Here is a 27958-nt window from a genome sequence, read left to right on the forward strand (position 1 = left end):
CCCAGCCTCCCGCCTCGCGCCCCCGCCGCGGGGCATCGCGACGCCCGGGCCGGGCCACGGGCCGCAGCGCCGGGGCCGGCGATGAGCGCGAGGAGCCGGCATGAGCGCAGGTGAGTGCGCGGCTCGGGCCGCCCAGAACCGGGCGCGGTCCCCGGGCCTCCCGTCGTCGCGCCACGCGACACCCCCACCGCAGGCTCGCGGGCCAGGGAAACAACCCCCGGGGGGGCATCCCCGTGCCCGTCCCTGCCCCGTCTGGGGGAGTGGACACGGGGCGCTTCCCAGAGAGGCCAGGAGCCCCGGGGATGGCGGCGCGCGGAGCCGTCCCCTCCCCGCCTTCGTGCAGCCCTGGGCGCTGTGCAGGAGGGTGATTGGAGGTCCGCGGGGAAGGGGCGCGGGGAGATGCCCCACGCCCACTGGACTCCCTCCTGCAATGACAGATGTCCAGGTCGAGGAAGAGCCGTGGAGGCCGCTGCATCCGGGGCCTCTTGGTAGTTATTCCTCTTGGATGAATGAATGAATGAATGAATGGGGTTGGAGAAGCCAGGGGTCCCGAATCCCTGGGTCAGAGTGTCCTGGACACAAATGCCACTGCTGATCCCCTACCTCAGGCCCCCAGAGGAAGCCTGGCAACACCCAGGTCCGAGGACCACACCCTGCATGTTACCCATCCCAGACCATGTGTCCCAGGCCCACCCTTTCCGGAGTCTAAATCCCACCTGCTGCGAAAGGAGCCAGGAGACCTCTCTTCTTCTCATTTCCATGGCAGTCACTTAGACCCCAGACCTCAGCAAAGGGCCCACCAAAGGTTGAGCATGGTCTACAGAGGCAGACCCCTCAGTTCTGGTCTCTCCCTCCCCATCTCCCACCTCTCTTCCCACCCTACCAGAAGCTGAACGTGCACCCCAGTGAGGGAGGGGGAAAGCTGAGGAAAGAGGCCCTCTGAACTCCAGATCTAAAGATCAGGTTACTACTACCAGGTTGTTCCTCACCCCCCTAGCCTGGCAGAGGAGAGGAGCCTCTGGCTGCAGGGGGAAGCACTGCGAGGAAGGAGGCAGCAGCTGGGCCACTGCCAGGTCAGCAGCAGGAAGCAGGGCTTCCGCAGGAAACAAGAGGTTCTCAGATGGCTTTGACTCCGGCCCCTCCCCTCTGCAGTACTGGTGGCATCGGGCTGTGGAGTCAGGGGAGGTTCAAGTCTAGTCTGGACCATCCATAGCTGTGCAACCGTGGACATATTAACCTCTCTGTGCCTCCTATTAAATGGGATCCAAATCCATACTTTTCATGGGGTGGCTGTGAGGATGAACTAAGAGGAATGTGTTCATTCAGACCCACTTATTTCCAGCTTCTCCCTTTTCCAGCTGTATGACTCTGGGCCAGGTGCTTTGAAGCTCTGTTCCTGCAGTTTCCCCTACTGTAAAATGATGTAAAGTAAGCTGATAATAGCCCCGCCCTCTGAGGCTGATGCATGAAGATCAGTCCCTGCTATTTGGAAGAGCAATACAATCCGCGTGAAAAGTATTCTCATCCCGCACAGCCTGCTCGGGGCTAGCCTGAGCTGGTGTTCCTGAAAGAGATCAGACACAGCCCTGATCTTCCTGGGCCATCCCTGGGGAGACTGAAATGTGACTGGAGACAAACGAGCACTTCCGAGTGTTTTGACAGGGGTCCCGCAGGAGAGAGTGCACGGGGCTTTGACCTTCCCGGCAGACTAGAGTTTTCCACAGACGTGATGTCCTCCTTCAAGCCCCTCTTTTGTCCTTTCTTGGGAGAGTATGCTCCCCAAGGAAATGAGGGGTGTGTGATAGGCAGCAGGACACTCTTCCCAGAGGGAACATTGTTGAGATCGCTGGGGAAGCAAGCAGACGAGGGTGGCACAAGGTGATCTCTGGCACGCCCCTTCCCGAAGAGGCTCAGCCCTCTGCACCTGGCCGCCGACTGACCAGGAGCAGGGGGCAGTGACCCCGAACCATTGCTTCCATGCTCTGTTCTGTCAGCGAGATGAGCAGGCGTGCCCTCGTTCGCTTATTCAGTAAATGGTTCCTGAGTCCCAGCCGTGTGCCGGGCACTGTGAGCAGGACGGGGATGCCCGGTCTGGCCTGATGGCACGATTGTTGGTCCGTGGGTATGGCTGAGGCCGGCAGAGAGGGCTTTGAAGCAACACAGACCCTCTCCAGCTGCTAGACAAGTTGGGGGGCCAACTGCCTCTCCAAGACTCAGTCTTCCCACCTGTAAAATGGGATAAATTGCAGGATGGTTGCAGGATGAAATCAGATCGGCACGAGCGAAGCGACCTGCTCCGGTGGCCCAGCGTGCCACGCAGGCTTCTTCCCCATCCCCAGCCCAGCAGCGAGCCGGGGAGAAGCGGTCTAGTGTGCACAGGGGAGCAGGGGCACGGCTGTGTATTCAGACAGGCAGATGGGAACGTGGAGGAGAGCCTGAGAAGTGGGTCAGAGCCGAGCCACACCCCTTTGGCAGGGAAGCCGGCAGCTGCCTGTGAAACAGGCCCACGCCCCAGGAGCGTCATCCACCCCGGGGCGGCCACTGCTCACGCTCCTCGTGTGCTGGCTGCTCGGGGTTATGCTCCTAGCAAGGGGAAATGGAAACCAGAAACGTTAAGGCACTTGCCTCCCAAAACACAGCTTGCCTATAAGAGAGCCGGGGGCTCTGGGGAAGAAGCCGTGAGGATGGGGGTGCAGTGGTTAGGAACGTGGACCCGAGAGCCAGAACACCTAGATCCAGATCCCACTACTCACTGGCTCTGTGGCCCTTGGGCCCCCGGCTTCACCTCTCCTGGCCTCAGTTTCCTAATCTGTCCAATAGGGATACAAGTAGTACCGTCTTCATAGAGTGGGGGTGAGGAAGAAGTGAGTTACCGTACTGAAGCCTGTGGAACAGAGCCTGGCCTGTGTCAACCCCTTAGAACCCCGAGGTACTCCTTCCCTTACGCCGTGGAAACCCCCAAGACCAACGCTAAGGGCCAAAACACAGCCCACCGTGCCCCACTCGGGGAGTCTGTCTCTGGGGCAGGTGGAGGACAAAAAAGACAGCTGGGATTCCAGTAGCATCTGGACCACCGCAAGAGAGGTCTGTGGCCTTTTGGTGGCCAAGGACCTGAGAACCCAGCTTGCCAGGCTGTGTCACTTGCCCTGAAGGCCTGCTCCTCTGCCCCCCGGGCCAGGAGCCAGAGCGAGTCACCCCCTCCCAGGCTCCACCAGCTAGCAGAGGGCCCTCCACTGTGTGTTGTCTGCGGGCCATTGTCAGGAAGGGAAGGTAATGCTTCCCTGACAAGCTCCACTCACAAGCCAGATGGGACGGAGAATGACAGGGACCGCCCCGGGGGACCCGGCTTGGGTTCTGTCGGAGCCCCAGGAAGAAGGCTGCTGCTGGCCAGAGACGCCCATGGTTGTGGGCTACAGGCCGTGCGTGCGTGTGTGTGTGTGTGTGTGTGTAGTTTTCCCCAGGATCCGGCTTCTTCCTGGATCTGGTGGCTCTGTTTGTTCTCCGAGTCAGCCGAGTGGCCAGGGAGGGCCTGGCCGGAGGTGGGGCTTGGGGTGTTGAGTCATCGAGTTCAGAGAGGCCTGGGGAGGTGAGGCCAGGAGCCCTGGTCTCTGATAGTGCCCACTTGGGACCCGAAACCACAGGATCCGGCTCCAGTGTCCTGGCTCCACCATTTACTGGGGTGTCTTTGTACCTCTGAGCCTCAGTTCCCTCATTTGTAAAATGAGAGAAAGGAGTCCACCCCCTCGTGTTGCTGGAGGGTTAGATGAGCCAATTCGTCTGGAGGCATAGAGTGGGGCTTGTCACTGGGAAGTGCTTAATGGCTGTTGGCTGCTCAGATGATGGTCATTGCCATAGTAATTATGGTCACCATCGTTATGTGGAGATACAGGGGCTGGGGAGGAGAGCACAGACTCTGCCTGGTGTGTTGGGGACACAAAGCCCCAGTCCTCAGACATTCTCAGGTGGTGCAGCAGAGGGATAAAACCCACGCTGGAGTCAGCCTGCCTGGACTCGCATCCTGTCACTACCACGGCCGTGCTGTGTGATCTTGGCCAAGTTACTTAACCTCTCTGAGCCTCATTTTCCACTATAAAAAGGGGATAACAATTGAGCTCACACAGCAAGGTTAGTGTGTTAACTGTGTTGAAAAGGGCCAGGAGCAGAGCGCGCACATAGCAGGCTTTCGGAAGTGTTCTGAAGGCTTCGGAAGCCCAAGTGTTTGGGGACAGAGCAGCTGAGGGGCTGGGGATGTTGTGACAGTGGCAGCAGCCTGGGACACTCAGCTTGTTGGTGGAAACTTGTAGGTCAGGGCTCTGCAGGGCTCTGGCTAGGGAGGGGAAAGGGCAGGAGCTCAGAAATCGGCAGCCTGCCCCCACCCTCTAAGTGAATCCAGAGGCTCCTATGAAACCCGCAGGTGCCCCGCATTGCTCCCATCGCTCCGGCAGGTCTGGGGACGGGCCCAGGCACCTGCGTGTCTCAACCCCACAAAAGCTGCCCGCGGTGGGAGCAGTGAGCCCAGGCCCTTTGCAGCCTCAGCACACTCGCTATCCGCCTGCCTGCCAGGACCACGGCTCTGCCGTAGGCGAGACAGGAGGAAACAGAATTTCTGCAATAGAGCCACCTAGTGCTATTCTCTGAGCCTCAGTTTTCCGATCTGTACAATGGGGGTGATAGTCAGCCCTTCCCCGCAGAGGGTTAAGTAAGGAACCCTGGTAAGTGCTCAGCTGGGACATAGCACCTTCTGTCCTCCACTCACCCCTCCTCTCTGCCCACCCCGTCCCCCCACACTGGCTGGGCTCCTCTCTCCCCCATCCCACCTTCAGAGTGGGGGCCCCTTTCCTGGCTGCTGTCAAAGGCAGGCCTGACATCTCCTCAGTCCAGACTCGACTTCTCAGCATCTCCTCGCTGCCAGGACTCTGCTGGGCACCGGAGTTGGACAAGGATCAGCAGCCCTGATCCGTGCCCTCTGGGTGGGCACCGGATGCAAAAGTGGGACACAGAGCTCCCAGGAAGCAGATAGCTGGATGTGTGAGGGCTGTGGAAGCTCAGGGCGCTCACCAGGCCCTGTCCCCCACTCTGGGCCCACACCGCGATAACCAGACACACAAGGAGACGACACTGTGAGTGGGAGCCCCAGAACAGTCAGATAACAGACCCATGAAGCCTTGAGCCATTGGGTCTGTCAGACCAGTTTATAAAATTGCGATGCTTTTTTTCTTTTTTTTTTTTCTTGAGATTTTATTTATTTGAGAGAGAGAGAGAACGCTCGAGAGAGCACAAGCTGGGGGAGGGGCAGAGAAGCAGACTCCCCGCTGAGCAGGGTTCTCAGCATCCTGGGATCAGGACCTGAGCGGAAGGCAGACGCCTCACCAACTGAGCCACCCAGGCGCCCCTAGCGATGCTTTCTTTTTACTTCAAGTCTTTCTTTGGTCATGGCAGCATTAGGAGAAATACAAAGGTCGTGATTTTCTATCTAAAATAACCCGTTGTCTTCCTGCTTGCCCCGTTCCCATAGTGTTCCTCTCCCCGCTGTAAGCCCATAATCACAGATGAAGACAGCTTTCCTGGCCACGACCTCACTCCAGCAGCAGGCTGGGGTCTTCAGTCTTCAGAATCAGGCACCGCCGGAAACGTGGGGGCAGCCAGGTCCTGAGGTGGTTGTGTCCCATCGCGGCCATGGCCCCAGGATCCTCACTCACCAGAAAGTGCCACTTTGGTTCCTGCCAGAACCTTCATCTCACACAGCTGCGGATACCCTTGTCTTGAACAATCTTATTGTCCCCTTCCCGTGCTCTTCGGCATCAAAGGTTTGGCTGCCTTTGGTCCTGGGACCAACACCTGAAGCTTTTCTGTGCCACCTGCTGCTGCATTTTCCCAGTTCGCGTGCCCAACCCGCTCCCATCTGCCCCTCCATGCTGGTCCTTGTTCTTCAGCAAGCTAGTTTTCAAAAGCTCTACTCTGGTAACTGTAGGCAAGACCCCATCAACAGAACATTTCTGCTGGCCTCTGGAAGCATGTCAGGTTTTTTTGTTTTAGAGAGAAAGAGCTGGGGGGGGGGGCACGGGGAGGGGAGCAGAGGGAGGGAGAGCATCCCAAGCAGTTTCCACGCCCAGCACGGAGCCCGACACAGGGCTCGATCCCACGATCCTGAGATCATGACCTGAGCCGAAATCGAGAGTCGGACACTCACCCGGCTAAGCCAGCCAGGAGCCCCGTGTGTCAGTTTTAATAGAGGACTCTGTCTGTACCTGAGAAATGGCAGGCACAGCGGGGACTGTCTTTTCCCAAAATGTTACAGGTCAGTTACAGCGAACGGGACGGCAGCCGTCCGGGAGAGCAGTCCCTCCGGCCCCTTTTTGACCAGAGCAGCTGCATGGAGGCCGCCGCAGCTTCGACACGGGGCCACAGAATGACAATGCTCATTTTGTTTAAAGTCATAAGAGAGGGAGGAGCGCCCCCCCATGACCTCTCTCCTTTGCGCCCACAGACAGCAGCCCTCTCGTGGGCAGCACGCCCGCCGGCTATGGGACCCTGACGATAGACACATCTGTAGATCCCCTCAGCTCCTCAGTTTCATCCGTGGTAGGTGAGCCCCGAGCCCCAGCCCCCCCCCGCCCCTCCCCCCCCCGCCCGCCCCGCCCCCACCTGGGCCCTCTCTGTCCGCGTCCCCAGAGGCTCAGCGGCTACTGTGGCAGTCCATGGAGGGTCATAGGCTATCACCTCGTGGTCTGGATGATGGCGGGGATCCCTTTGCTGCTCTTCCGCTGGAAGCCGGTGTGGGGGGTGCGGCTGCGGCTCCGGCCGTGCAACCTGGCCCGCGCAGAAACACTCGTCATCGAAATAAGAGACAAAGAGGTGAGGCAGCCTGGTGCTAGAGGGAGTGGTGCTGGGGCAGGGGCGGGGGGCGGGGGGTCACGCGTGGAGTCTCAGCCCCATCTGGCCGCTGACTTTCTGTGGGACCGCACTCAGGGTGTCCTCTGTGAACCTCTGCTTTCCCATCCGAGCAGTGGGCAGAAGGGTGGCTCCTACGTCCTTGATCCCTGCCTCGCGCAGCAGGGGCCACCGGGCGGCAGGGTGGGACCTGGGAGGGGGGCAGTCTCTGCTGGTACCGAGTCCACACCTCTGTTCCAGGATAACTCGTGGCAGCTGTACACTGTGCAGGTGCAGACTGAGGCCGTCAGTGAGGGCAGGTGAGGCAGCCCCATCACCCCTCCCAGAAGCCCCTGCTCCCCACTCGCCCCCTTGCACAGCCGCTCTGAACAAAGGCATCAGTGCCTCGCACCCCGGGGGGACCGCGGCTCCGTGGGCTGGGGAGGTGCTGGATCAGCTTCCAGAGCTCCACAAGAACCCCCACGCCCCTCCCAGCCTGGAGCTGCCGGCGCAGGGCCCGGAGGACGGCCGGAGCCAGGCGGCAGTGGGGGCGGTACCGGAGGGTGCATGGAAGGACACCGCCCAGTTCTGCAGGAGCGAAGAGGCAGTGAGTGGACAGCTGGGTTCTGGACAAGTCCTTAACCCTCCCTGGGCCTCAGTTTCACGCTCTGTACGATGGGAGGGTTGGACTCCACATTCCCCGGGCACCTCTGGTTCCATTGTCCCTAGTGTCCAGGATGCTCGGCCGACCACCTCCCCGCCTCCTTCCTGTGACTCTGGCCTCTACCCCTGCGCTGCCCCCCGCTCCCCCTCCTCCTGAGGCTGCCTCCAGCTTCCTCTCCCCTACCCAGCAGCGGACCCTGCGGTACTACCTCTTCCGGGGCCAGCGCTACGTCTGGATCGAGAGCCAGCAGGCCTTCTGCCAAGTCAGGTAGGGGACAGGGCCGTGGCCGTGTGCCTCGGTCCCCTGCGACACGAGCCGGTCATGAGCCTCCCCAGGCCCTGGGGTCTCTGTAACTGGGGCATAAAGAGAACCCCTGCCTCCTCCAGGCCGTTTTGAGGGGGGGGGAGTACATGAGCTTCGCCTAAAGTTTGGCTCAGCCTCAGGCCGAGGTGAAAACGCTGAATCAGATCTTAGGCTCTGGGCTCGGACCATCCATCTGGGGGCTTGTCCCCGCTTTGCCTCCTCCTAAGTGCTTGATAAACGGGAGCTGCATCTACAGAGGTGGGTGCCAAGGGGACGTGGGGATGGCACCAGCCACGCGCTTTGTGTGGCTTCTCATCCCCCCAGAGCCCTACGTGGCAGGTGTTGTCACCATCCCCGCTCTGCAGATGAGAAAACAGGCACAGAGAGATTAAGTCACTTACGGAAGGCATCGTCGTTGTAAAGAATCCTCCTGTCACTCAGTAATAGCGATTCTTGTCACTATTAAGTATTCTCATCGCCGCTCAGTGTTCTTCCTCGGTGAGGTGGTTCGGGGCCCGATCAGAGGAACAGAAGAAGGTTAAGCCCAGAGTCAGTGAGGGACCTGCCTCCTCCCCCGAGCTCAGTGGGCCAGAAGGGGCCTGGAGCCCCGAGTCCCCTGGGGCAGGAGGCCCCGTTGCCCACATGAGTCTCCCCCCCGCCCCGCCCCCAGCCTGCTGGACCACGGCTGTACCTGTGACAGTATCCACCGCTCCCGCTCCGGCCTCAGCCTCCAGGACCAAACCGTGAGGTGGGCGCCGCCCCATACACTGGGGGCCCCGTTCTGCCCGCCCCTGAGCGTGGCCTTGTGGTCCCCTGCCTTCTCTGGGCCTTGGTTTCCCTGGCTGAAAGATGAGGAGCTCCATCGCCCTTGGAGGGCCCAGCTGCTACTGCCCCTCCATCTCTTCGCCCGGCCACTTCTCTTACAGAAAGACCATCTACGGCCCCAACGTGATCGGCGTGCCGGTCAAGTCCTATCCCCAGCTGCTGGTGGACGAGGTAGGGCTGGCCCTGGGCCTCGCCCCAGCTCTGGCCTGGATTGGCCGTGTGACCTTGGCCGGGGGTTGGCCGTCTTAGGGTCACTTGATAGTGACAGACCAGAGCAGCTGTCCCCTCCTCCACAGGGGAAAGTCACCTCAGACCCACCTGACCCTCGCTCAGGGCAAGGAATTGGAGGCTGTGGTCCAGGCTGGGGCTGGGAGTAGAGGCCGGGAGGCCAGGCCACAGGGCCCGGGCTTCTCCTGGACCTTGCTGCGCCTGAGCCGCCTTAGAGTAGGGGCGCTCGGTTCACACGCAAAGATCCCAGGGTTCAGAGGGGTGATGTGGCGTAGGGGACAGAGGGGAGCCCATGGCGCGGACACCCGAGAGGACACTGCACATCCCAGCCTCTGAGCCGGAGGCAGACGCCCATGAGAGGGAGACTGGCTCTTGGAGTCGGGCCTGATGGAAACCCCAGGCAGCCACTGGGGAGCTGCCTGGTTTGGGGCAAGTAACTTGACCCTTCTGTGCCTCAGTGCCCTCATCTGCAAAATGGAGTGTGGAATTGTCACCACTATTGGATGTCACTTAGGGGACATGCTTAGCAGGGGCCGGGCATCTACATGCCTGGGTCCTCTTTAGAGCCAAGAAGCCAGGGTCTCCATGGATGTCTGGAGGGGCTGAGCAGGGCCGCCCCGGGGACGCGGGCCCTGATGCTGCCTCCCCGCCCCTCCCCCAGGCACTGAACCCCTACTATGGGTTCCAGGCCTTCAGCATCGGGCTGTGGCTGGCGGACCACTACTACTCGTACGCCCTGTGCATCTTCCTCATCTCCACCGCCTCCATCTGCTTGTCGCTCTACAAGACCAGAAAGGTCGGGGGGGGGGGGGGGGGGGGGGGGGGGGGGGGGGAGCCGCGTACCCCAGGGGGCCGCCACCCACCCACTCCCCACGTGCCCCCCTCCCCCCACAGCAAAGCGAGACTCTGAGGGACATGGTGCAGCTGTCGGTGAGGGTGTGCGTGTGCCGGCCCGGGGGAGGTGAGAGCGAGGGAAGGGAGGGGGGCTTGAGCAGGTGGCTGGGGGTGCCCTGGGCCGCGCTGAGGACCCCCGCTCGCCTGCAGAGGAGGAATGGGTGGACTCCAGTGAGCTGGTGCCGGGAGACTGCCTGGTGCTGCCGCAGGAAGGCGGGCTGGTGCCCTGTGACGCAGCCCTGGTGGCCGGCGAGTGCGTGGTCAACGAGAGCTCTCTGACAGGTCAGCCCGGCCCCCGCGGCCTCGGAGGCCCCTCTGCCTCGCGCAGCACTTCCAGGTTTTTCTTCCCCTTTTGCTCTCGGGTGACAGTCCTACACCCGGCAGGCGCCCAGGGCTTCAGAGAGGTTAAGCGCCCCCACCCACCCTCTGGTGTATTGCTCTGAGTTATAAAAGTAATACTGCTTGTTATAAAATCATTCCGACAGAGTAAGAATGTCTTCCCTGCCCCCCTCCCCCAGCCGTGTGCATCCACGCACACACACACCATCGGGCTCCCCCGAGAGCAGGTTCCTGGTTCCTGGCTGGCACATATCCTTTCCGGGTTGTCTGGCTGTGTCTTTATGTCTTTTGCCCCGAGCCTCAGTGTCCCTCTCTGTAAAATGGGGGCAATGGTTTCTGCACGTATGGTTACAAGAGTTAAGTGTGCTTAACTCCTGTCTGGGTGGTGGGGAGGAGTGGCGTGGAGGCGCCTCACGGGCTTCCTCCCGCGTCCCTCCCAGGGGAGAGCGTCCCAGTACTGAAGACGGCCTTGCCGGAGGGGCCCGAGCCCTACTGCCCAGAGACCCACCGGCGGCACATGCTCTTCTGTGGGACCCTCGTCCTGCAGGCCCGAGCGTTCGTCGGACCCCACGTCCTGGCAGTGGTGACTCGAACAGGTAGGAGTCAGGGAGGCAGGGAGGGCTGCCGGGCTCACAACTCTGGGCAGGGCAGGAGCCATCTCTGCCGCTGTCCCGCTGTGGGACCTGGGGCAAGTCCCACCCCCAGCTAGGGGTGGGCCGACGACATGGGCAGGGATGTGGCCAGCAAGCGGGAGCCCACCCCTTAGGAAGGGAGCAGCCCTATTCAACTCCAGCAGGTTCTTGTCACATGGGAATGGGACCTAGTGTACCCAGATCTGAGTGTTTCGGCAGAAGCCACATATCTGGATTTTAAGTGAAACCACCCACTTTATAGATGTTGTCCACTCATTCCGTTTTCACTAAACCCTGTGAGGGCTGGGCAAGGCCTGTGGGCCATCCCAAGTCACCCCAAACTGGATGATTTCTCATCCCGGGAGCACCGTGTCTCTCAACCCCCAGGTGCGGTGGGGTAGGGCAGGGGCTGGGAGGGCCTGTCCTGACCCTCGCCCCCCCACTCCACCCCCCCGGCTCCTCCCAGGGTTCTGCACAGCCAAAGGGGGCCTGGTGAGCTCCATCTTGCACCCCCGGCCCATCAACTTCAAGTTCTACAAACACAGCATGAAGTTCGTGGCTGCCCTCTCTGTCCTGGGTGAGCGGCCCCCTGCATGCCCCTCTGCTGCCCCCCCCCCCCCCCGCAGCCCCTTCCCAGGTCCTGCTGAGTCACATGCTGTCTCCCCAGCTCTCCTCGGCACTATCTACAGCATCTTCATCCTGCACCGCAACCGGGTGAGCCTCGGGGCCCGAGTGGGGGGCCGCCGGCAGGGATGCAGGGCCAGCCTGGCCTTTGGCACTCACGGTGCTTCCTGCCAGGTGCCTGTGCATGAGATCGTGATCCGGGCCCTGGACCTGGTGACGGTGGTGGTGCCGCCCGCCCTGCCAGCCGCCATGACCGTGTGCACGCTCTACGCCCAGAGCCGGCTCCGGAGTCAGGGCATCTTCTGCGTCCACCCGCTGCGCATCAACCTGGGGGGCAAGCTCCAGCTGGTGTGTTTTGACAAGGTGGGGGCCGCAGGGCAGGGGCCACGGGCACCTCGGCCAGGCCTCCACAGCTGCACTCCTCAGTCGGCAGCACTGACCAAGGGCCCGCTCAGTGCCGGCTCCGGTCCTGGGGTAGAGATGCTCGGAGACCCACCCCCCGCCCCGCCCAGCTCCCACGCGTGTCGGGCTCTCGGTCCGGCAGACAACCGTCTGAGATCAGTCGTTCCCTGGTGCTGCTCTCAGCGCCTAGACCCAGCAGAGACCCCCAGGGTGATGTCCCCCCACCAGAATGAGCGAACCAGGGGGCACAGGGAGCTGCAGATGGTGATGGGTCTGGGGAAGGAAGTGAACAGGGTAACACGATAGGGTGGTCTGTGGGGTCACTCCCTTCAGGAGATGGCATCAAGGAAGGCTCCTTGTGACCTCAGTGCGGGGTGGGGGGGTGCCCCCGGAGACGTGAGGCAGGGCAGGCGGGGGCTGGGGAGCAGTCAGCATGGCTCCTCGGACGAACAGACCTGGGGCACGGGGAACAGTGGGGAAAGGGGGCAGGCCGAGACAGCCAGGGCCCTGGTCGGGCAGGGGCTGGGGAGCGCCGTTGAGGAATTCAGACCTTAATGATTCTGAGAGCACTGGGGGCCACGGGGAGTTTTTAAACAGAAAGGTGGGGCCTGATTGGGTTCACAGTGACCCCAGACTGGCGAAGGAGCTGGACACGTATGCTGTGTGGCCAGGCCCTCTTCCTGGCCCCACATCAAACAAGTGATGGGGGGTGGCAGAGGGGTCGTGGGTGGGAGCCCGAAACAGGGGCCGCCTGACCCAGCTGTAGGGTGATGGAAGACTTCCTGGAGGCAGCGGTGCCAGGCAGAGGAAGCGGGGGTTCGGGAGGGCGACCCTGGCAGAGGGACCTCTTCTGGCTCCTGCGCTGGCTCCCGGGATTCCCACGGGCCCCACCTGGCCTGGGGTGGGGGTGCCCAGCCCAGCGGCACACAGCAACCCGGGACTCATCACTGGCCCACCCCTTGCCCCCTGCAGACGGGCACCCTCACGGAGGACGGCTTGGATGTGATGGGTGTGGTGCCCCTAAAAGGGCAGGCGTTCCTGCCTCTGGTCCCAGAGCCCCGCCGCCTGCCCGTGGGGCCCCTACTCCGAGCGCTGGCCACCTGCCATGCCCTCAGCCGGCTCCAGGACACCCATGTGGGCGACCCCATGGACCTCAAGATGGTGGAATCGACTGGCTGGGTGAGGAGGCCGAGCAGGCCAGCCCCTGCCTCCGGGCAGCTGGGCTCTCACTAACCCCGCCTGGTCTTCATTCCAGGACTCCAGGTGGCGTCCGTTGTGCCGCCGTCATAAATAACAACGGCCGAGGCCGCGTGGCAGCACCCACGTGGTGCCGGTGCCACAGTCGTGGCACGGGCCTTGGCTCGAGCTCCTCCTGTAGCCCAGGAAGGACGCTTCCGAACCTGCCTCACAGGGAGGAAGCTGAGGCTGAGGGAGGTTTGGAATAACTTGTCCAAGGTCACCCTGCAACTTGTAAGTGGCAAAGCCAGGGTGTGAACTGGGGTCCATCCGACTCCAAAGCCCGTGTCCTTGACTGCCATCCGCTCTCACACGAAGGAAGTCCTCCAGGAGGCTAACTTGAATCTCCCGCCACCTCCCTCCGGGGCCAACCTTCCCTGCCTGCCTCCCAGGTCCTGGAGGAGGGGCCGGCTGCAGCCTCGGCGTTTGGGACCCAGGTCTTGGCGGTGATGAAACCCCCACCCCAGGAGCCCCGGCTGCAGGGCATGGTGAGTCATGGGGGGTGCTTGTGGGGGGTGGGGTGGGAGGGGGCTCCACAGGCCGGCCCTTCAGCTGCCCCTCCATCTCTGCAGCAGGAGCCCCCGGTGCCCGTCAGCATCCTCAGCCGCTTCCCCTTCTCGTCAGCCCTGCGGCGCATGAACGTGGTCGTGGCGTGGCCGGGAGCTGCTCAGCTGGAGGCCTACGTCAAGGGCTCCCCCGAGCTGGTGGCAGGCCTCTGCAAGCCCGAGACAGGTGAGGGGGCGCGCCGCGGCCCAGGAGGGGGTGGGCGCCCCGCCTCCGCCCCGGCCCCCGCCTCCTTGTCCCAGTGACACCCGCCTCTCCCCGGCAGTGCCCCCGGACTTTGCCCGGATGCTGCAGAGCTACACGGCCGCCGGCTACCGCGTTGTGGCCCTCGCGGGCAAGCCGCTGCCTGTCGCGCCCAGCCTGGAGGCCGCTCAGCAGCTGACGAGGTGGACTGTCGCCTGCCCCCCGGGGACTGGGCTCGGGTCCTGGCATGGGCAGAGGGGGGCTCTCTGCCGGCCGAGCCGCGAGGAGATGGCCTTGCCCGGCAGCGGGGGAGGGGGCAGGGGCCTGGGCCACTGCGTGACCTCTGACCCACGTCTGCCCACCCTCCAGGGACGCCGTGGAGCGGGAGCTGGGCCTCCTGGGGCTGCTGGTCATGAGGAACCTGCTGAAGCCCCAGACCACAGCGGTCATCCAGGCTCTGCGGAGGACCCGCATCCGCACCGTCATGGTGACAGGTGCCCGTGGGCAGCACCCCCCCACCCCGCCCCGGTCATGGGCAGAGGGGAGGGCATGCCGCACCCCTTCTTTTCGGGCCCCTGCTTCAGGCCAGGTCCTTTTCAGACATCTCATGGGTCTTCACAGGATCCCTCCCAAGTGGCCTTTGTCCCTCCACTTAGATGAGGAAGGGGAGGCCCCGGGGAGTAGAATGACCTCCAGACGGCCCCCCCGGGGGTGGTGCTGAGCAGCCTGGGTTCCAGCCCGGCGCCTGCCTGCGAGGCAGCTTCTCCAGGTTCCAGCGCCCCCTGTAGGAAATGTGCGGAATTATGTCACCCTTGAAAGTGGTGAAGTTTTATGGAGCAAGAAAAGATTTCTAGCCAGGGCAACGTGGAGGAGCCCAGTAGTCTGTGTCCTTCTCCTTGCCAGCGTACACACACGCTTTCCAGCAAAGTCCTGCAGCACTAAGTAGTATATGTGGGACATAGGCCCTGATCCCCACTTTCCCCTAAGACCTTTGATGCCTGGTTTTATAGGTGAGGAAGGTGGGGTTCAGAGACGTTAATGAACCTGCCTGAGCTCACACAGCCAGTCATGGCAGACAGCATGTCTGGCCTCAGTTTTCCCATCTGTAAGCATCAGAGTGAGGATGCCCCCCCCCACCCCCCCGGATAGGAGCTGGGTCCTGACCTTGCCCCACACCCCTAGGGGACAACCTGCAGACAGCAGTCACGGTGGCCCAGGGCTGCGGTATGGTGGGTCCCCAGGAGCATCTGGTCATCATCCACGCCACCCCCCCTGAGCGAGGCCAGCCTGCCTCCCTCGAGCTCCTGCCATTGGAATCCTCCGCAGCTGTGAACGGGGCTAAGGTGAGGCCAAGCCGGGCTTCCGGCCACACAGCCCACCGATGACCCCACCCGTGTTACCTGACCCCGGCCCCAGCTCTCCGGGGTGGGCAGGGGAAGCTGAGCTGAGCTTCCTGGGCCCCCAGGATCCTGACCAGGCCTCCAGCTACACCGTGGAGCCAGACCCCCGATCCAGCCACCTGGCCCTCAGCGGGTCCACCTTTGGTGTCCTTATGAAGCACTTCCCCAAGCTGCTGCCCAAGGTAGGGCTGCCCCTGAGCCCCCCGGTCGCTCTCAGCCTCCCCACGCTCTGCTCCCTCCTCATGGCTCTCCCACCCCCACGTGCAGCTGCCTCAGTCTCTCTCTCCTCCCCTGCTCTCAGGTGCTGGTCCAGGGCACGGTGTTCGCCCGCATGGCTCCCGAGCAGAAGACAGAGCTGGTGTGTGAGCTCCAGAAGCTCCAGTGAGTGCATGTGGGCGAGGGGCCTGCGGGGGGCTAGCGGGTCCGCAGCACGGGGTGGGGGGGTGCACGAGCCCCCGCCTCCCACCGCAGGCATTCGGAGTTACCGTCACCCTCAGGGAGAACCCCAGGAGGCTCTCCGGGGGCCGTCAGGCCAAAAGCAGTCAGGACCCCTGTTCACCGAGCCCCTGAGATGTCCCGGGCAGCAGGCGGGCAGCAGGGACCAGCCATCCCCACGCTCGCCAGCGAGCCCGTGGGAGGCCAGAGGGGTCGTTCCGCCGACGCGGAGGCACCTCACGGGCTCCAGCCAGGCCCCCCCCCCCCCCGGGCAGGTACTGCGTGGGCATGTGCGGGGACGGCGCCAACGACTGCGGGGCCCTGAAGGCGGCCGACGTGGGCATCTCGCTGTCCCAGGCCGAGGCCTCGGTGGTCTCGCCCTTCACCTCAAGCATGGCCAGCATCGAGTGTGTGCCCATGGTCATCAGGTGAGGAGGGCAGGGGCCGGCGGGGCGGGGCGGGGGCGGGGGTGCCCTCAGGGCCGCCTGACGCCCCAACCCCGCACCCAGGGAAGGCCGGTGTTCCCTTGACACCTCGTTCAGCGTCTTCAAGTACATGGCTCTGTACAGCTTGACCCAGTTCATCTCCGTCCTGATCCTCTACACGGTGAGTGCGCACAGCCCGCTGCCCGGAGCAGGCGCAGAGCCAGGCCACTCAGCGGCGTGCCTGGGGGCCCAGCAGCTCTGGCGCGGATGGTGCGGCCTCGGATCCCGCCCTGCCACTTCCTAGCCGCGGGGCTTGGGTGATTCCCGAGCCTCGGGTGGCGGCACACAGTGGGTCTTCAGAAACGGGGACAGCCGTCCTGTGCTAGCGTGTCGTCCCTGTCCTCGGGAGCTCCTGTCTGCAGGGGACACTGAGGCAGAGCCCAGGCAGGGCCGGAGGCAGGAGTGGGCTGGAGCCAGGGCCGCTGCTCCTTCCCCACGGATCCTCGCCCCGGCCCAGACCTTGGCCGTGCCCGTCACCCCTGCTCAGAGGCCATCTCCCTGGCTCTGCTCTGAGCTCACGCGGCTCACCCCCACGGAAAGCAGGCGACCCTGTGGGGCAATGCAGATCTCGCACCAGCACCTGTCCCGGCGTCCACCGAGAACTGGGTCCTCTGGTGACCGAGGGGCTCCGCGAGGCAGAGCCTGAGCCCCCTCAGACTGGGAGCTTCCTGTGGGCAGGAGGAACCGACCCCATCAGGTTTAGTGTCCCAGGGTCAGCAGGGAAGGATGCCTTCTCCCTCAGACTGGAAGAGGGGCTCCCTGAAGGCAGTGCGGTGTCTTCTCTGCCAGACTAGGAGGTCCCCGGAGGCAGGAGGGCGCTGCCCCCACGCCCCCCGATCGGGCTGCAGGGCAAGAATCCGACCTTCCCCATCGGACTCCTGAGGGGCAGGGAGCTGGTGCCTCCCTGCTATCTTCCCTCTGCCCTTCCTCCCCTGCCGGCAGATCAACACCAACCTGGGTGACGTGCAGTTCCTGGCCATCGACCTGGTCATCACCACCACGGTGGCCGTGCTCATGAGCCGCACGGGGCCGGCGCTGGTGCTGGGGCGGGCGCGGCCCCCGGGGGCCCTGCTCAGCATCCCCGTGCTGAGCAGCCTGCTGCTGCAGGTGACCCTGGTGGCCGGCGTGCAGCTGGGGGGCTACTTCCTGACCGTGGCCCAACCCTGGTGAGTAGGGAGCCCGGCTCCCAAGTCCCACCCCTGCCCCATCCTCCGCACACTCGTTCCCTGAGCCCCGGTCTTCGCGCCCCCAGGTTCGTGCCTCTGAACAAGACCGTGCCCGCGCCAGACAACCTGCCCAACTATGAGAACACGGTGGTCTTCTCTCTGTCCAGCTTCCAGTACCTCATCCTGGCCGCAGCCGTGTCCAAGGGGGCGCCCTTCCGCCGGCCCCTCTACACCAACGGTGCCGCTGCCCGGCTGGGCTGCTGTGGGCGCAGGAGGGACGGGCTGAGGGGGTCTGGTGCCTCGGGGGGGCCCCCACTGGGCATGCGTGGGAGGGGGCAGGGGCTGCCTGGCCTGATGCACGCCCTCACCCCCAGTGCCCTTCCTGGTGGCCCTGGCGCTCTTGGGCTCCATCCTGGTGGGCCTGCTCCTGGTCCCTGGCCCCCTGCAAGGCCCGCTGGCGCTGAGGACCGTCGCTGACACCTGCTTCAAGCTGCTGCTCTTGGGCCTGGTAGCCTTCAACCTCGTGGGGGCCTTCATGCTGGAGGTGGGGCTCACCCTGGGCTGGGGGCGGCGGGGGGCTCCGGGGCTGGGCCGCAGCCGCCGCTCTGCAACCCCCTGTGCCCCGCAGAGCGTGCTGGACCGGTGCCTCCCGGCCTGCCTGCGGCGCCTCCGGCCCAGAAGGGCCTCGAAGAAGCGCTTCAAGCAGCTGGAGCGGGAGCTGGCCGAGCAGCCCTGGCCACCGCCCGCCGCGCCGGTGAGGTAGTGCAGGCCCCTCGGCCCCCCAGACGCTGGCTGTCCCTGCCTCTGAGCCACCGCCTGGCACCCGTCGCCGGAGACCCCACCGCCCTCGCGCCCGTAGCCCGGAGGTCGACAGATGTCATACTCCTGCCCCGAGGCCGCCCGGCCCTCAGCTGGGGAGAGGCTGTTGCTGTCCCCCATTCAGACATCCCGTGTAGAGACGACAGCCACCAACCCCCCCCCCCCCGGAGCCGTTGTTAGTGCAGCAAATAAAGTCGTAATATTTTCCTGGGCAGCCTGTCTCCCACGTGGTACCGCTGACCGGGTGCCCGGCGGGTGGCCCCCCGCGTGCGTCTGCTCCTGGCGCCCCTGGTTTTTCAGATCATGTTGGGCGACTCCCCTCTCGGGGCCTCCGCGTCTTCATCTGACAGTGATGATGTTTTCGGGTTGAGCACGGGCCTCGTGCCCCGTTAACACCTCGTGTGCGTCTTCATTCAATCCTCATCACTGTAGGGTCAGTCTTTTTTTTTTTTTAAAGATTTATTTGCGAGAGAGAGAATGAGAGACAGCATGAGAGGGAGGAGGGTCAGAGGGAGAAGCAGACCCCCCGCTGAGCAGGGAGCCTGATGTGGGACTCGATCCCGGGACTCCAGGATCATGACCTGAGCCGAAGGCAGTCACTTAAACAACTGAGCCACCCAGGCGCCCTGTAGAGTCAGTCTTATCCCCATTTTACAGATACAGAAACTGAGGCTTAGTGGCCCCACACTTAGAGGTGGGGCCAGATCACTCGGACTCCAGCATCCACGCTCTTCCTTCCTACCGTCCTGTGGGGGCAGCAAGAGAAGGGCCGTGCCTCCCACAAGTGCCAGAGCCTCCGAGACTTTTAACGGGGTCAGTTCCCTTCTGCCCCCCGTGCCCTGCCCCCCGGACGAGTTTGTGGTCTGGCTCCTCGCTCCGATGAAAGTCCAGGCTCTGAGCCCACGTCTCCCAGCCCAAACCACATGCCCTGTCCCCCGGGGAAGGGTGGGTGCTTCTGACCTCATCCCACCAGTGGGACACTGGCCAAGCCCTACTTTGGAGAGGCAACTCGGTCATCTGGCCCGTCGGTGCGGGGCAGGAGGGAGCAGGAAAGAAAGACGGCTTCCCGCCCTCCGGAAGCCCCCGCCGACCTCATTACCGGAAGCCCCGGCGCCAAACGCGGCCTGCCCTCGCAGGAGCTCAGTAAATGTGGACTCAAACTGCGGGGCAGGGATGTGGGGCGTGAAAAAGCAATTTATACGATGAGGCGCGTCCACAGACCTTCTGCACCGGGCACGGCGTCATCAACCAGCAATAGTTCGGGGTGGCAGGTGCTGGGCAAGGGGAGGCCGGAGGACACCAGGAGAGGCCTGGGTTCGAATCCCTCCTCTACCCTTCGCCAATTTACTCGCGCGTGTATCGGACGGTATACAAGAAACTTGGCCTCTGCCCGTGGACAGCTTGTAACCCGGTGGGAGAGGGGAGCAGGGAAGAAGCGAATCTCCGAGGCCGTCGGGAGAAGAGTACCCACACCCACCACCCCCTCCCTGCATAGCTGCCGTCTCTGTTTGGGTCCTTAGGGCCAGGGGAGGGGGTGGAAGCAGCAGAGAGGATCTGGGGGCCAGGACGTGAGAGTGGGAAGCTTTGGGGTCTCCGTTTTCCCCTTTTGTCATGAGTGTAGGGGACAGCCTTTCTGCCAGCTGGTGTCCCCTCCTACCCTAGTGGGACTGTGGCTGGCAGCAGCCAAGGGCTAAGGGAGGGCGGAGGGGGCTGTGCTGGCCCCCAGGGCCCCCAGGGCTCCAGGTAACAGAAGTCCCTGCTATTCTGTGATAGACCCTGGAGAGGGGGTGGCAGATATTCATTCATTCATTCATTCATTCATTCCTTTGACAAACCAGCACCAGGGAACAAAGGATGCATGGGACATACGGAGTTTCTGCCTAATAGGATTCAGAGTTTAAGGGATAGGCAGTTGTGGGGTGCATGACTGGGGGCAAGGAGATCCCCATGTCCTCCCAGCCAGAGCTGCCGCCTCAGGCATGGGCTCCCCAGACCAGGCAGGGTGGAGGTCTGCCCCAGAGGCAGGGACTGACACCCCCCACCCAGCCAGTCTCTCCCAGGAGAATTGAGTGCATATTCATTCATTCCATTAATGTTTACTGAACAGCTGCTCTGAGCCTGGCACTGTGCCTAATGAGCATAAACGGGGGATGAGCAAACACACTTTGTCGCTGTCTTCATGTAGCTCCCAAGCTCACGAGCTCAAGTGGGAGAGGAGCAGGATTCAAATGGGCACAGACGTAGGGCAACGGGACGGCTGTGAGCCGCAGAGCAGAAGGTGCTTAGGGGCGGAACAGGGAGAAAGGGAAGGCTCCTCTGAGGAAGGGAGGGTTTGGTCTATCACCTGAAGGAGGCGGACCTCATCGGTGTTGCAGGAGGAAGCAGCAGCTTGAGCAAAAGTCCTGTGGCAGCAGAGGAAAGGGCTTAGTGAGAGACTGCCAAAAGGCCACGTGGCTGCTGGGAGACCAGGCAGGGAATGAGGAGGCAGAGCCAGACGGAGATGAAGGGTGAGGTCCTGGGGGGGGTCACAGGCCAGTTTAGCTTTTTTCCCAGGTGCCATGGGAAGCCAGCAAAAGGCTCTAAGTAGAAGGGGGCCAGCGTCCGAGGGGGTCAGGGAGGGCAGAGCCCACTTGGGAAGGCCTAGATGAGAGGTTATTACAGAGTCCCGGCAAGAGCTAATGGTGGCTTACACCACGGCGGGGGCAGTGCCCAGACTCAATCTCTGTGAAGCGGGATTAGTGGCAGGGTGCTGGGCTCGGTGCAGGGGCGGAGAGCAAGGGAGGAAGCCTGAGGGATGGAAGGATGCTGGTACTGCTGCCCAGATGGGGACCCCTCCGGGAGCCAGTCAGGAGGCATGAACTTGGACTTGGATCCTCGCTGGATCCTTGTTGCCTTGGGGACGTTCTTGGGGCCAGGCCTGGTAGCCTGTGGTGCAGGGGCGGACAGCAGCGCTGGTTCTGGAAGCCAGCCCCCACCTGGAGCTGGCTAGGGAGACCCAGAAGGCGTTGCCAGAGAGGCAGGAGGGAAAGCAGGTCAGAAAGGCTGTCCCGGAAGCTAAGAGAAGCCAGAGGGGAGAGAGCTGCGTGGCCGTGGGCGAATCCCCTTTGCGGGACTCGGTTTCCTTCTCTGTGAAATGGGGTAACACGTCCTCCAAAACCCACCTCACACCAGACCGCAGCCCAGACGTGGCGAGGAGACGGGGCAGGCGTTCTGCCCGCCTGAGGTCTGCGCGCCGACGTGAGGGTGGCCCCGGGGGCGCTTCCCCCAGGGCCGCCCCAGAAGCGGGCTGGAGCCCCGCGGGCGGGCGGGCGGAGCTCGCGTTAGGACCCAGCGGCTCCGGGGCTGGAGGGCGGGCGCCGACCCGTCGGGGGCCCGGAGGGGGGCTCGGAGCGGGCGGAGGGGCGGCTCCGCGGGCGGACTCGGAGCGGGCGGCGGAGTGACCCGACCAGGTAGGCGCGGGCCTGGCGGCGGGGGCCGCTAAGGGGCCCTGGGGGTGGGGGGGCCTGGGTGCGGGGCTCCGCGGGCCCCCGGGCCTGGGGGCGGCTGCCGGGCTTCCTGAACCCCGGGGCCGTCTGAGCAGATGCTAAGAGGGCACTTGGGGACTTTGGAGTCGTTTGGACGGGGGGCCCGAGTTTGGAAGAGTTTGGGGGAGCCCAAGTTGGGGCGTCGGGGCGCGGGGGGTCTCTCGTTGGCCCCGGGAGGCTGGACTGCCGCGGGTGGGGTGGAGGCGTCGGCGGGAGCGGCCGGGCCACAGCCGCGGAGAGACAAAGGGACAGCCGGGACCGAGGGCGCGGGGAGCCGCCAAGCGAGCTCGCAGCTGATTGTTCCCAGCTGTGCGCCACCACATCTGGTCTCCCCCCCACACCGCTCCGCAGCCGGCGCCCCCCCCCCCCCCCCCCCCCCCCCCCCCCCGCCCGGCCCCCGGCCCGGCCCCCCCCCCCCCCCCCCGCCCCGGGAGCGTGGGGTCCAGGGCTCTGAGTAGGCCCCGCTCATCCCCTCCTGCCCACGATCGCTTGGGGTGGGGTCCCCAGCTGTGGAAGGGGCCAGAAGGGGGCCGCCTCCTAGGCAGGTCCCGGCCTCCCCCACACCCCAAAATCCATAGTCTAGACAGAGGTGCTTGGAGATGTGGTCCCCCCAGGAGGATCCGTCACTCCCACACCCCTTGCCCTGGGGGCCCCTTCCCCCAATAAGCCTGGGCCTGGGTGCCAGAACTTCCTGGGGAGGAAGACTCCATGCAGGAGGCTGAGAGGCCTAGGAAGGGTTTGGGGGACAGACAACTCCCACCCCACTTCTTAAGACCCCTTAGGCCCCAACTCAGGGCCTCCTCCTGAGTGGTGACAGCTCCAACTGGCCTGGCTGCCACCAGCCCATGGGGACAAGGAGGGGATAGTGAGGCCTTGTGGGGAGTTACAAGGAAAGAGCTCCGGGTCTTTTGGTCCCTCCTACCGTGAGAAGGCCAAGGGTTTTCAGAATGGGACTGTGGGGAGCCAGATGTGCCCTGCCTCTGGGGCAGCTTGAGTCATGGGGTCTCATCTCCTCCACCCCAGTAAAGAAGGGAGGTGGTGAATGTATGAGCCAGGCGGGGGGTCCCGGAAGGCTCAGGATTGGGAGGGAAGAGGGACCGATGCCCACGTTTCCTTCCCCTCTCCCCAGACGCCCGGGGGCAGTTAGGGGTCCAGTTAGCTGTCTGGAAGAACTCCCTTAGCTGTGGTGGGAGGGGCCCTCCTGGGAGGACCCTGGGCTCTCTCCCAGCACTGTCGGCGGAAGGATGACAGTCCGGAGACTGCCTCCCACTGAGCCGGGAATGCACACGGGGACCTGTAGACCCGGCCAAGCCCACGGTGTGGCCAAAGACTGAAGTTCTGGAACTTCAAGAGCCTGGTGAAGGCTAAGGACCACTGTTCCCTCCCCGCAAAATGACCCGTGTAACACTTGTCATACAGTGTTAGGAAGCTCAGAACCCCTGGGCCGGGTGACATCACGGTCCCTCCAGCACTGCCCTTCTAGGATCCAGAGAAACTCTCCTCAGACTCCACCCTAAGTGTTTCCTGCTGCTGCAGACAAATAGACCTTAGTCTCGTGAGCCTGTGATGAAGACAGCCAGGTCTTAGGAGGCCTGGAGGCCTGGCAGGAGAGGAATCTTCTGGGGGTGGGAGCCCTGCCCAGGCCTGGCTGCCCTTCGGCCCCTGGGGCCCATGCATGCATGTGGTTTCCTGCAGAGCAAGACACTCAGGGCCCGGGGGCTAATTGGGAGCAGGTTGTGGGTTTGGCAGACGCTGCAGAGTCCCGGCTGTGATGGTGGCTGAGTGGGGCCGGGGTCCTGCGGTTGGGCCTGGGGTCAGGGGTTCACGCGATCAGTGCATGAGACACCAGGAGGCGCTGAGTCAGAAGGTGGGCATGGCCGTGGGCTGGGAGAGTGGAGTCAAGGCTAGTGGGGGGCTAGAAAGGCCCCCTTAGTGAGAAAGGCAGGGTGGGTTCTGTCCCTTTGCTGGATCAACCCTGCAGCAAGGTTGGAGGCCTTGTCCCTTGGGACCTGAACACCCAGTGGGCCACAGGGGACAGCAGATGGCCCTCCAAAGTAGCTCCCCCCGCCCCGCCCGACTCCTGGCCCTCCCTATGCCTGGCTTCCGTTCCGAGCGCCTCCTTCTCTGGGCTAGATGCGAGGGAGCGGAGGTGGGCTCCGCAGTCCTGGGTGAGTGGGCCTGAGCTACAGCTCGCCCCTCCTCTTCCTCCAGCTGTCCCGACACCAGCCCAGACTGCCTCACCTCGTAGCCATGAGAGCTGCCTACCTCTTCCTGCTGTTCCTGCCTGGTAAGTGCTCCTGGGGCTGGGGGGCTCCCCCCGGCATGGGCGGAGGTTGGGAGCTGGCGGTGAGCCTTTATTGGGCCCTGTGGCCAGAACTCAGCTCCCCGGGTCACAGGGCCTCCGGCCTCCTGGACTACAGACTGGACTGGCCAACCCCTCCCGACGTCGGAGGCACCTCCCAGGCCCTCACCCCAACCCCCCACAGAAGCAGCCAGGCTGGGGCTCTGGAGAATGGGCACGCACCCAGGCACCGGGAGCCCATGCTTTTCCTCTGAAGTACTGACCCTCCTGGGGGCCGATGTGTAGGAGGGAGAGGTACGCAAGGCAGGGAGTCTCTAGAGAGGTCTGGGTTCTAGACCCATGTGGGACCCAACCACCCTATACAATTTTGACCGTGGAGTGATCCCTGTTGGTCAAATGAGGAGTTATCAGTGGGGATCAAAGGCCCTGCCAAGTCTAACATTTATTAATGTAACAGATATTTGTTGAGCTCCTACTATGTGCCAGGCACTGGCCTAGGCTCTGGGGATACAGTGATGAACCGGGCAGACACATCCCTGCCTTCGTTGCTGCCCGTCTAGGGAAGGGCAGCTGACATATCAAGTCCATGTGATAAATGTCAGTGTGTCGAGTGCTGTGATGGAAACAGAAAAACGGGATGGAGAGGGTGGATGGGCCAGGGAGGGCCTCTTGGCAGGACTTTTTAGTTGAGACCTGAAGGAGGAGAAGTTAACCAAGATTACAGGCCTAGGGAAAGTCAAGTGCAAAGGCCCTGGGGCAGACAGGAGTGTGCTGAGTTCCAGGAATAGCCAGGAAGCCAGCATGGGGGTGGCAGGCCAAAAAAGGTCAGTGAGGTGACAGAGGAACAAGGAGTGTAAGGACCTTTGTGCTTGAGGAAGGAGTTTGGATCCCTTGGATCTAAGAGTCTAGTTGTAGAATCTTAGGGTCTTGCCGGCCTGCCCTTGGGACCTCTACTCATCCTCCCCAGAGGTGCCTCGGGGCCCCTGCTGTCCTTCCCTGCAGGGCACCCCCTCATACTTTGCTTCCTCACAGCAGGCCTGCTGGCTCAGGGCCAATATGACCTAGACCCGCTGCCCCCGTTCCCAGACCACGTCCAGTACACCCACTACAGTGACCAGATAGGTAAGGGCCTTGCCCCGCCCAGGTCTCCCCACACCCTGCCGGGTGTGCCTGACTCAGCTGGGGACCCGGTGGGAAGGGAGGTGGGAGTCCTAGGGGGTGGTCCTGGGTTTAGCCGTGACCTCCTTGGCCCCTGGGACTGAGAGCTCACCCGACCCCCCACAATTCCGTATTCGTCTTTGTTCTCAGACAACCCGGACTACTATGATTATCAAGGTAAAGGGCTGGGCCGGGCCGGGCCGGGGCAGGGTGGGTGGGTGGGCAGCCTGGTGCAGGGGTGGAGAGAATGGAGCGGACCACCTGATCGTGCCCCGTCTCAGAGGTGACTCCTCGGCCCCCCGCGGAGCAGTTCCAGTTCCAGTCCCAGCAGCAAGTCCAACAGGAAGTCATCGCGGCCCCCACCGTAGGTAGGCTTCCAGCTCCTGACGGCCCTGGGAGCGGCGGGTCTGTGCCGGGGGGGGCAGCTGCTCTGAATGGACCCCTCTCAGTGATCTCTGCCTGCCCCTCTCCCAACACCAGCTCCAGGAAATGTGGAGACAGAGCCCACGGAGCCTGGGCCTCTGGGTAAGAGCTTCCCTGACAGCTGGAGAAACAGAGGCACGGCCCCAGGAGTCGGGGTAGAGTGGGGCGCGGCGCTGGTGGGACGGGGACAGCCGGGCCTTTGGCTTTGGCTGGGTAGATGGTAGGGTCAGCGGCTTGCACGCATGCCCCTGCTTTAGGCCAGCAACTCCAGGGCCCCTCGGGCTCTGGGGGACCCCCTTGCCCCCGGGCTTGTCTGCAGGCTCAGGAAGGGCCCTCGACCCCCAGACACTGGGGAGAGGAAGGGAGCGTGCAGGGGGCTTCCTGCCTGCCGGCCAGCAGGCCCAGCTGGTGCCCGGGGCGGGTGAGGCCAAGAGCAGAGCCCCTGTGCTGCCCCCACGAGCCTGCGGGAGCCGGAGCGCGAGGCCGCTGCCCCCTCGTGAGCTCAGTGTTAGGGTGCGGTCCTGTGAGCGTGCACAGCCCTGCCCGCGGGGTTGGTGTGGACTCCTGTGACCATGTGAATGTGGGCGTGGGCGTGTTTGAGCTTATGCGTGTCCTAGTAAATGCTTCCAAGTGTGGTTGCTGCTCTGTGCACATATGAATGCCTTGTACAAAATCGGGCAGCCCCCCGAGGCCCAGCCAGGCTGGCATCTGTGCGCGCCCGTGTGCATGTGCGCCCCGGGCCGGAGGGCGCAGGGTGGACCTAGACCCTGATAGGAGGGCCAGGCTTGGTGGGCAACGTTGGGCGCCCCCCCAGCTCGGGGCCCCAGGCTGCAGCCCCCCCGTCTGATCCCGCGCATCCCCCAGACTGCCGCGAGGAGCAGTACCCGTGCACCCGCCTCTACTCCATCCACAAGCCTTGCAAACAGTGTCTCAATGAGGTCTGCTTCTACAGGTGAGCACAGGCAGGGCGGGGGCAGGGGGTGCAGGGGGGGCGTGGGGCGGGCGGCAGCACCCGGCCGAGGTGGGACCTGAGGGAAGCGCGAATCCTGAAGTTGAGCCCAGACGTAGGGGTCGGGCCGCGCGGGCTCCCCCAGTGGGGCTGGGTGAGGGGGTGATGCCACCAGCCCGGCTCCGTATCCCCAGCCTCCGCCGCGTGTACGTGGTCAACAAGGAGATCTGTGTCCGCACGGTCTGTGCCCACGAGGAGCTCCTTCGAGGTAGGAAGGCCTGCACCCCTAGACCCCTCCCCGCCCCCCACCCTCCCACCTGGTGGTGATTAAGCATGTGTTCTGCGCCAGGGCCACTTCCGGGGGGATCCTGAGCCCCCTCCTGGCTGCTCGGCCTCGGAACATTCCCTGCCACAGGGTGGACAAGGGGCCAGTGGTTTTCCATCACCCGGCCCCGCCCTGACCCCGGCTCCTTGCCCCCACCGCAGCTGACCTGTGTCGGGACAAGTTCTCCAAATGTGGCGTCATGGCCAGCAGTGGGCTGTGCCAGTCCGTGGCGGCCTCCTGTGCCAGGAGCTGCGGGGGCTGCTAGGGCGGAGCTGGTCCCCCCCACCCCCCACCCCCGCCCTGGACCCTCCTCGGATCCGGGGCCCTCAGGCCCTGCCTGACCTGGTGCTTTTCTCCCCAGCCTGACAACCCTTTTATTCTGTAAAAAGTTAGTGGACTGTGGCCCTGGGGGTTCGTCTCAGGCCCCTCTCCCAGCCTGCAGACACCCCTGCGGCACAAGGGGGGCTCCCTACTCCCCACTCTTCGCCCCCTGATGAGGGGCACCCCAGGCCTCTGGGTGGGACCTGGGCCTCTGATGTGCCTTCTCAGTCCCTCTGAGGACAGTCCCCTGGCCCCTCAAGGTAGGCTATGCCCCTCACCCCAGCTGGTCTGCTTGGATTTCCTACAGCTCCCGGGCATAGACCACCTTTGTTTTATATAAAATTAAAATTGTTTTTACAAAAGATTCAGTCACTTTTCAGTTGGGAGCCAGAGCGGGTGGCCAGCTGCCTCCGACTGCTTGTCCTCATTGAGAGGCTGCCTGGGGCCCTGGGGAGAAGGGACTGTTCGCGTGACCTGTGGCCTTGCCTCTGCGGTCCCAGTCCTGCCTCCTCCCCCACTGGCTTCAGCGGACCCCCCCCCCAGAAAGATGGACTGTGACAACTTTCCTCCCAGGGTCTGTGGGGGCATGGCGGGGGATACAGCTTCCTCATTGTTCAGGCTGCTTGGTGAGGGCGTGGGTTCCCTGTCATCAGAGGGGTACAAGGGGTACAAGCCAAGACGGGAGGCCGCCCACATGGAGGCATAAAGATGCACACAGAGTATAAAGCAGGAGGTCAAGGCAGGTGGACTCAGATCCACCTTTGGGGGAAGGCTTGCGGTTCAGAGGGCAGAACTAGGGCAAGGCATTAGAATGCCTCCCTCTGACCAGCTCGGGAGGACCAGGCTGCCCGTGCGTGGCCAGCACCCCCTCCCAACGGGCCTGGGAA

The 27958-nt window shown here is 63.6% G+C and overlaps 2 protein-coding genes and 1 non-coding gene across 9 annotated transcripts; 2 read left to right on the forward strand and 1 right to left on the reverse strand.

Moving 5' to 3' along the window:
• The first annotated feature begins 21 nt into the window (after positions 1-21).
• Positions 22-18275, forward strand: ATP13A2 (ATPase cation transporting 13A2). 7 transcript variants are annotated; one of them, XM_032392738.1, is made up of 29 exons: positions 22-110; positions 6488-6582; positions 6673-6855; positions 7132-7190; positions 7366-7477; positions 7722-7801; positions 8508-8585; positions 8764-8833; positions 9552-9686; positions 9785-9851; positions 9935-10066; positions 10564-10719; positions 11222-11332; positions 11423-11469; positions 11554-11742; positions 12754-12960; positions 13410-13505; positions 13590-13749; positions 13847-13967; positions 14134-14258; positions 14947-15107; positions 15230-15346; positions 15466-15545; positions 15875-16027; positions 16109-16205; positions 17027-17250; positions 17337-17488; positions 17625-17794; positions 17879-18275. In XM_032392738.1, the coding sequence occupies exons 1-29, from the start codon at positions 101-103 to the stop codon at positions 18011-18013; spliced, it is 3522 nt and encodes a 1173-aa protein (XP_032248629.1). In that variant the 5' UTR covers positions 22-100; the 3' UTR covers positions 18014-18275. The 7 variants fall into 7 exon arrangements, with proteins under 7 accessions (XP_032248629.1, XP_032248638.1, XP_032248658.1 ...); XM_032392747.1 differs by having other exon boundaries at positions 13593-13749; XM_032392767.1 differs by having other exon boundaries at positions 9579-9686.
• On the reverse strand, positions 6273-6407 carry LOC116627037. The gene has a single exon (XR_004298404.1). It is a non-coding gene; the product is annotated as a small nucleolar RNA SNORA16B/SNORA16A family (small nucleolar RNA).
• A 3183-nt stretch (positions 18276-21458) lies between the features above and the next one.
• Positions 21459-27015, forward strand: MFAP2 (microfibril associated protein 2). Its single transcript, XM_032392790.1, has 9 exons — positions 21459-21518; positions 23805-23880; positions 24931-25017; positions 25204-25230; positions 25335-25421; positions 25534-25578; positions 26341-26428; positions 26620-26693; positions 26912-27015. Exons 2-9 carry the CDS (start codon positions 23844-23846, stop codon positions 27013-27015), a joined length of 549 nt encoding a protein of 182 aa, XP_032248681.1. The 5' UTR covers positions 21459-21518; positions 23805-23843.
• The last annotated feature ends 943 nt before the right edge of the window (positions 27016-27958 follow it).

This window comes from Phoca vitulina, unplaced genomic scaffold, assembly GCF_004348235.1.
Source record: "Phoca vitulina isolate PV1807 unplaced genomic scaffold, GSC_HSeal_1.0 scaffold2, whole genome shotgun sequence".
Classification (NCBI taxonomy): domain Eukaryota; kingdom Metazoa; phylum Chordata; class Mammalia; order Carnivora; family Phocidae; genus Phoca; species Phoca vitulina.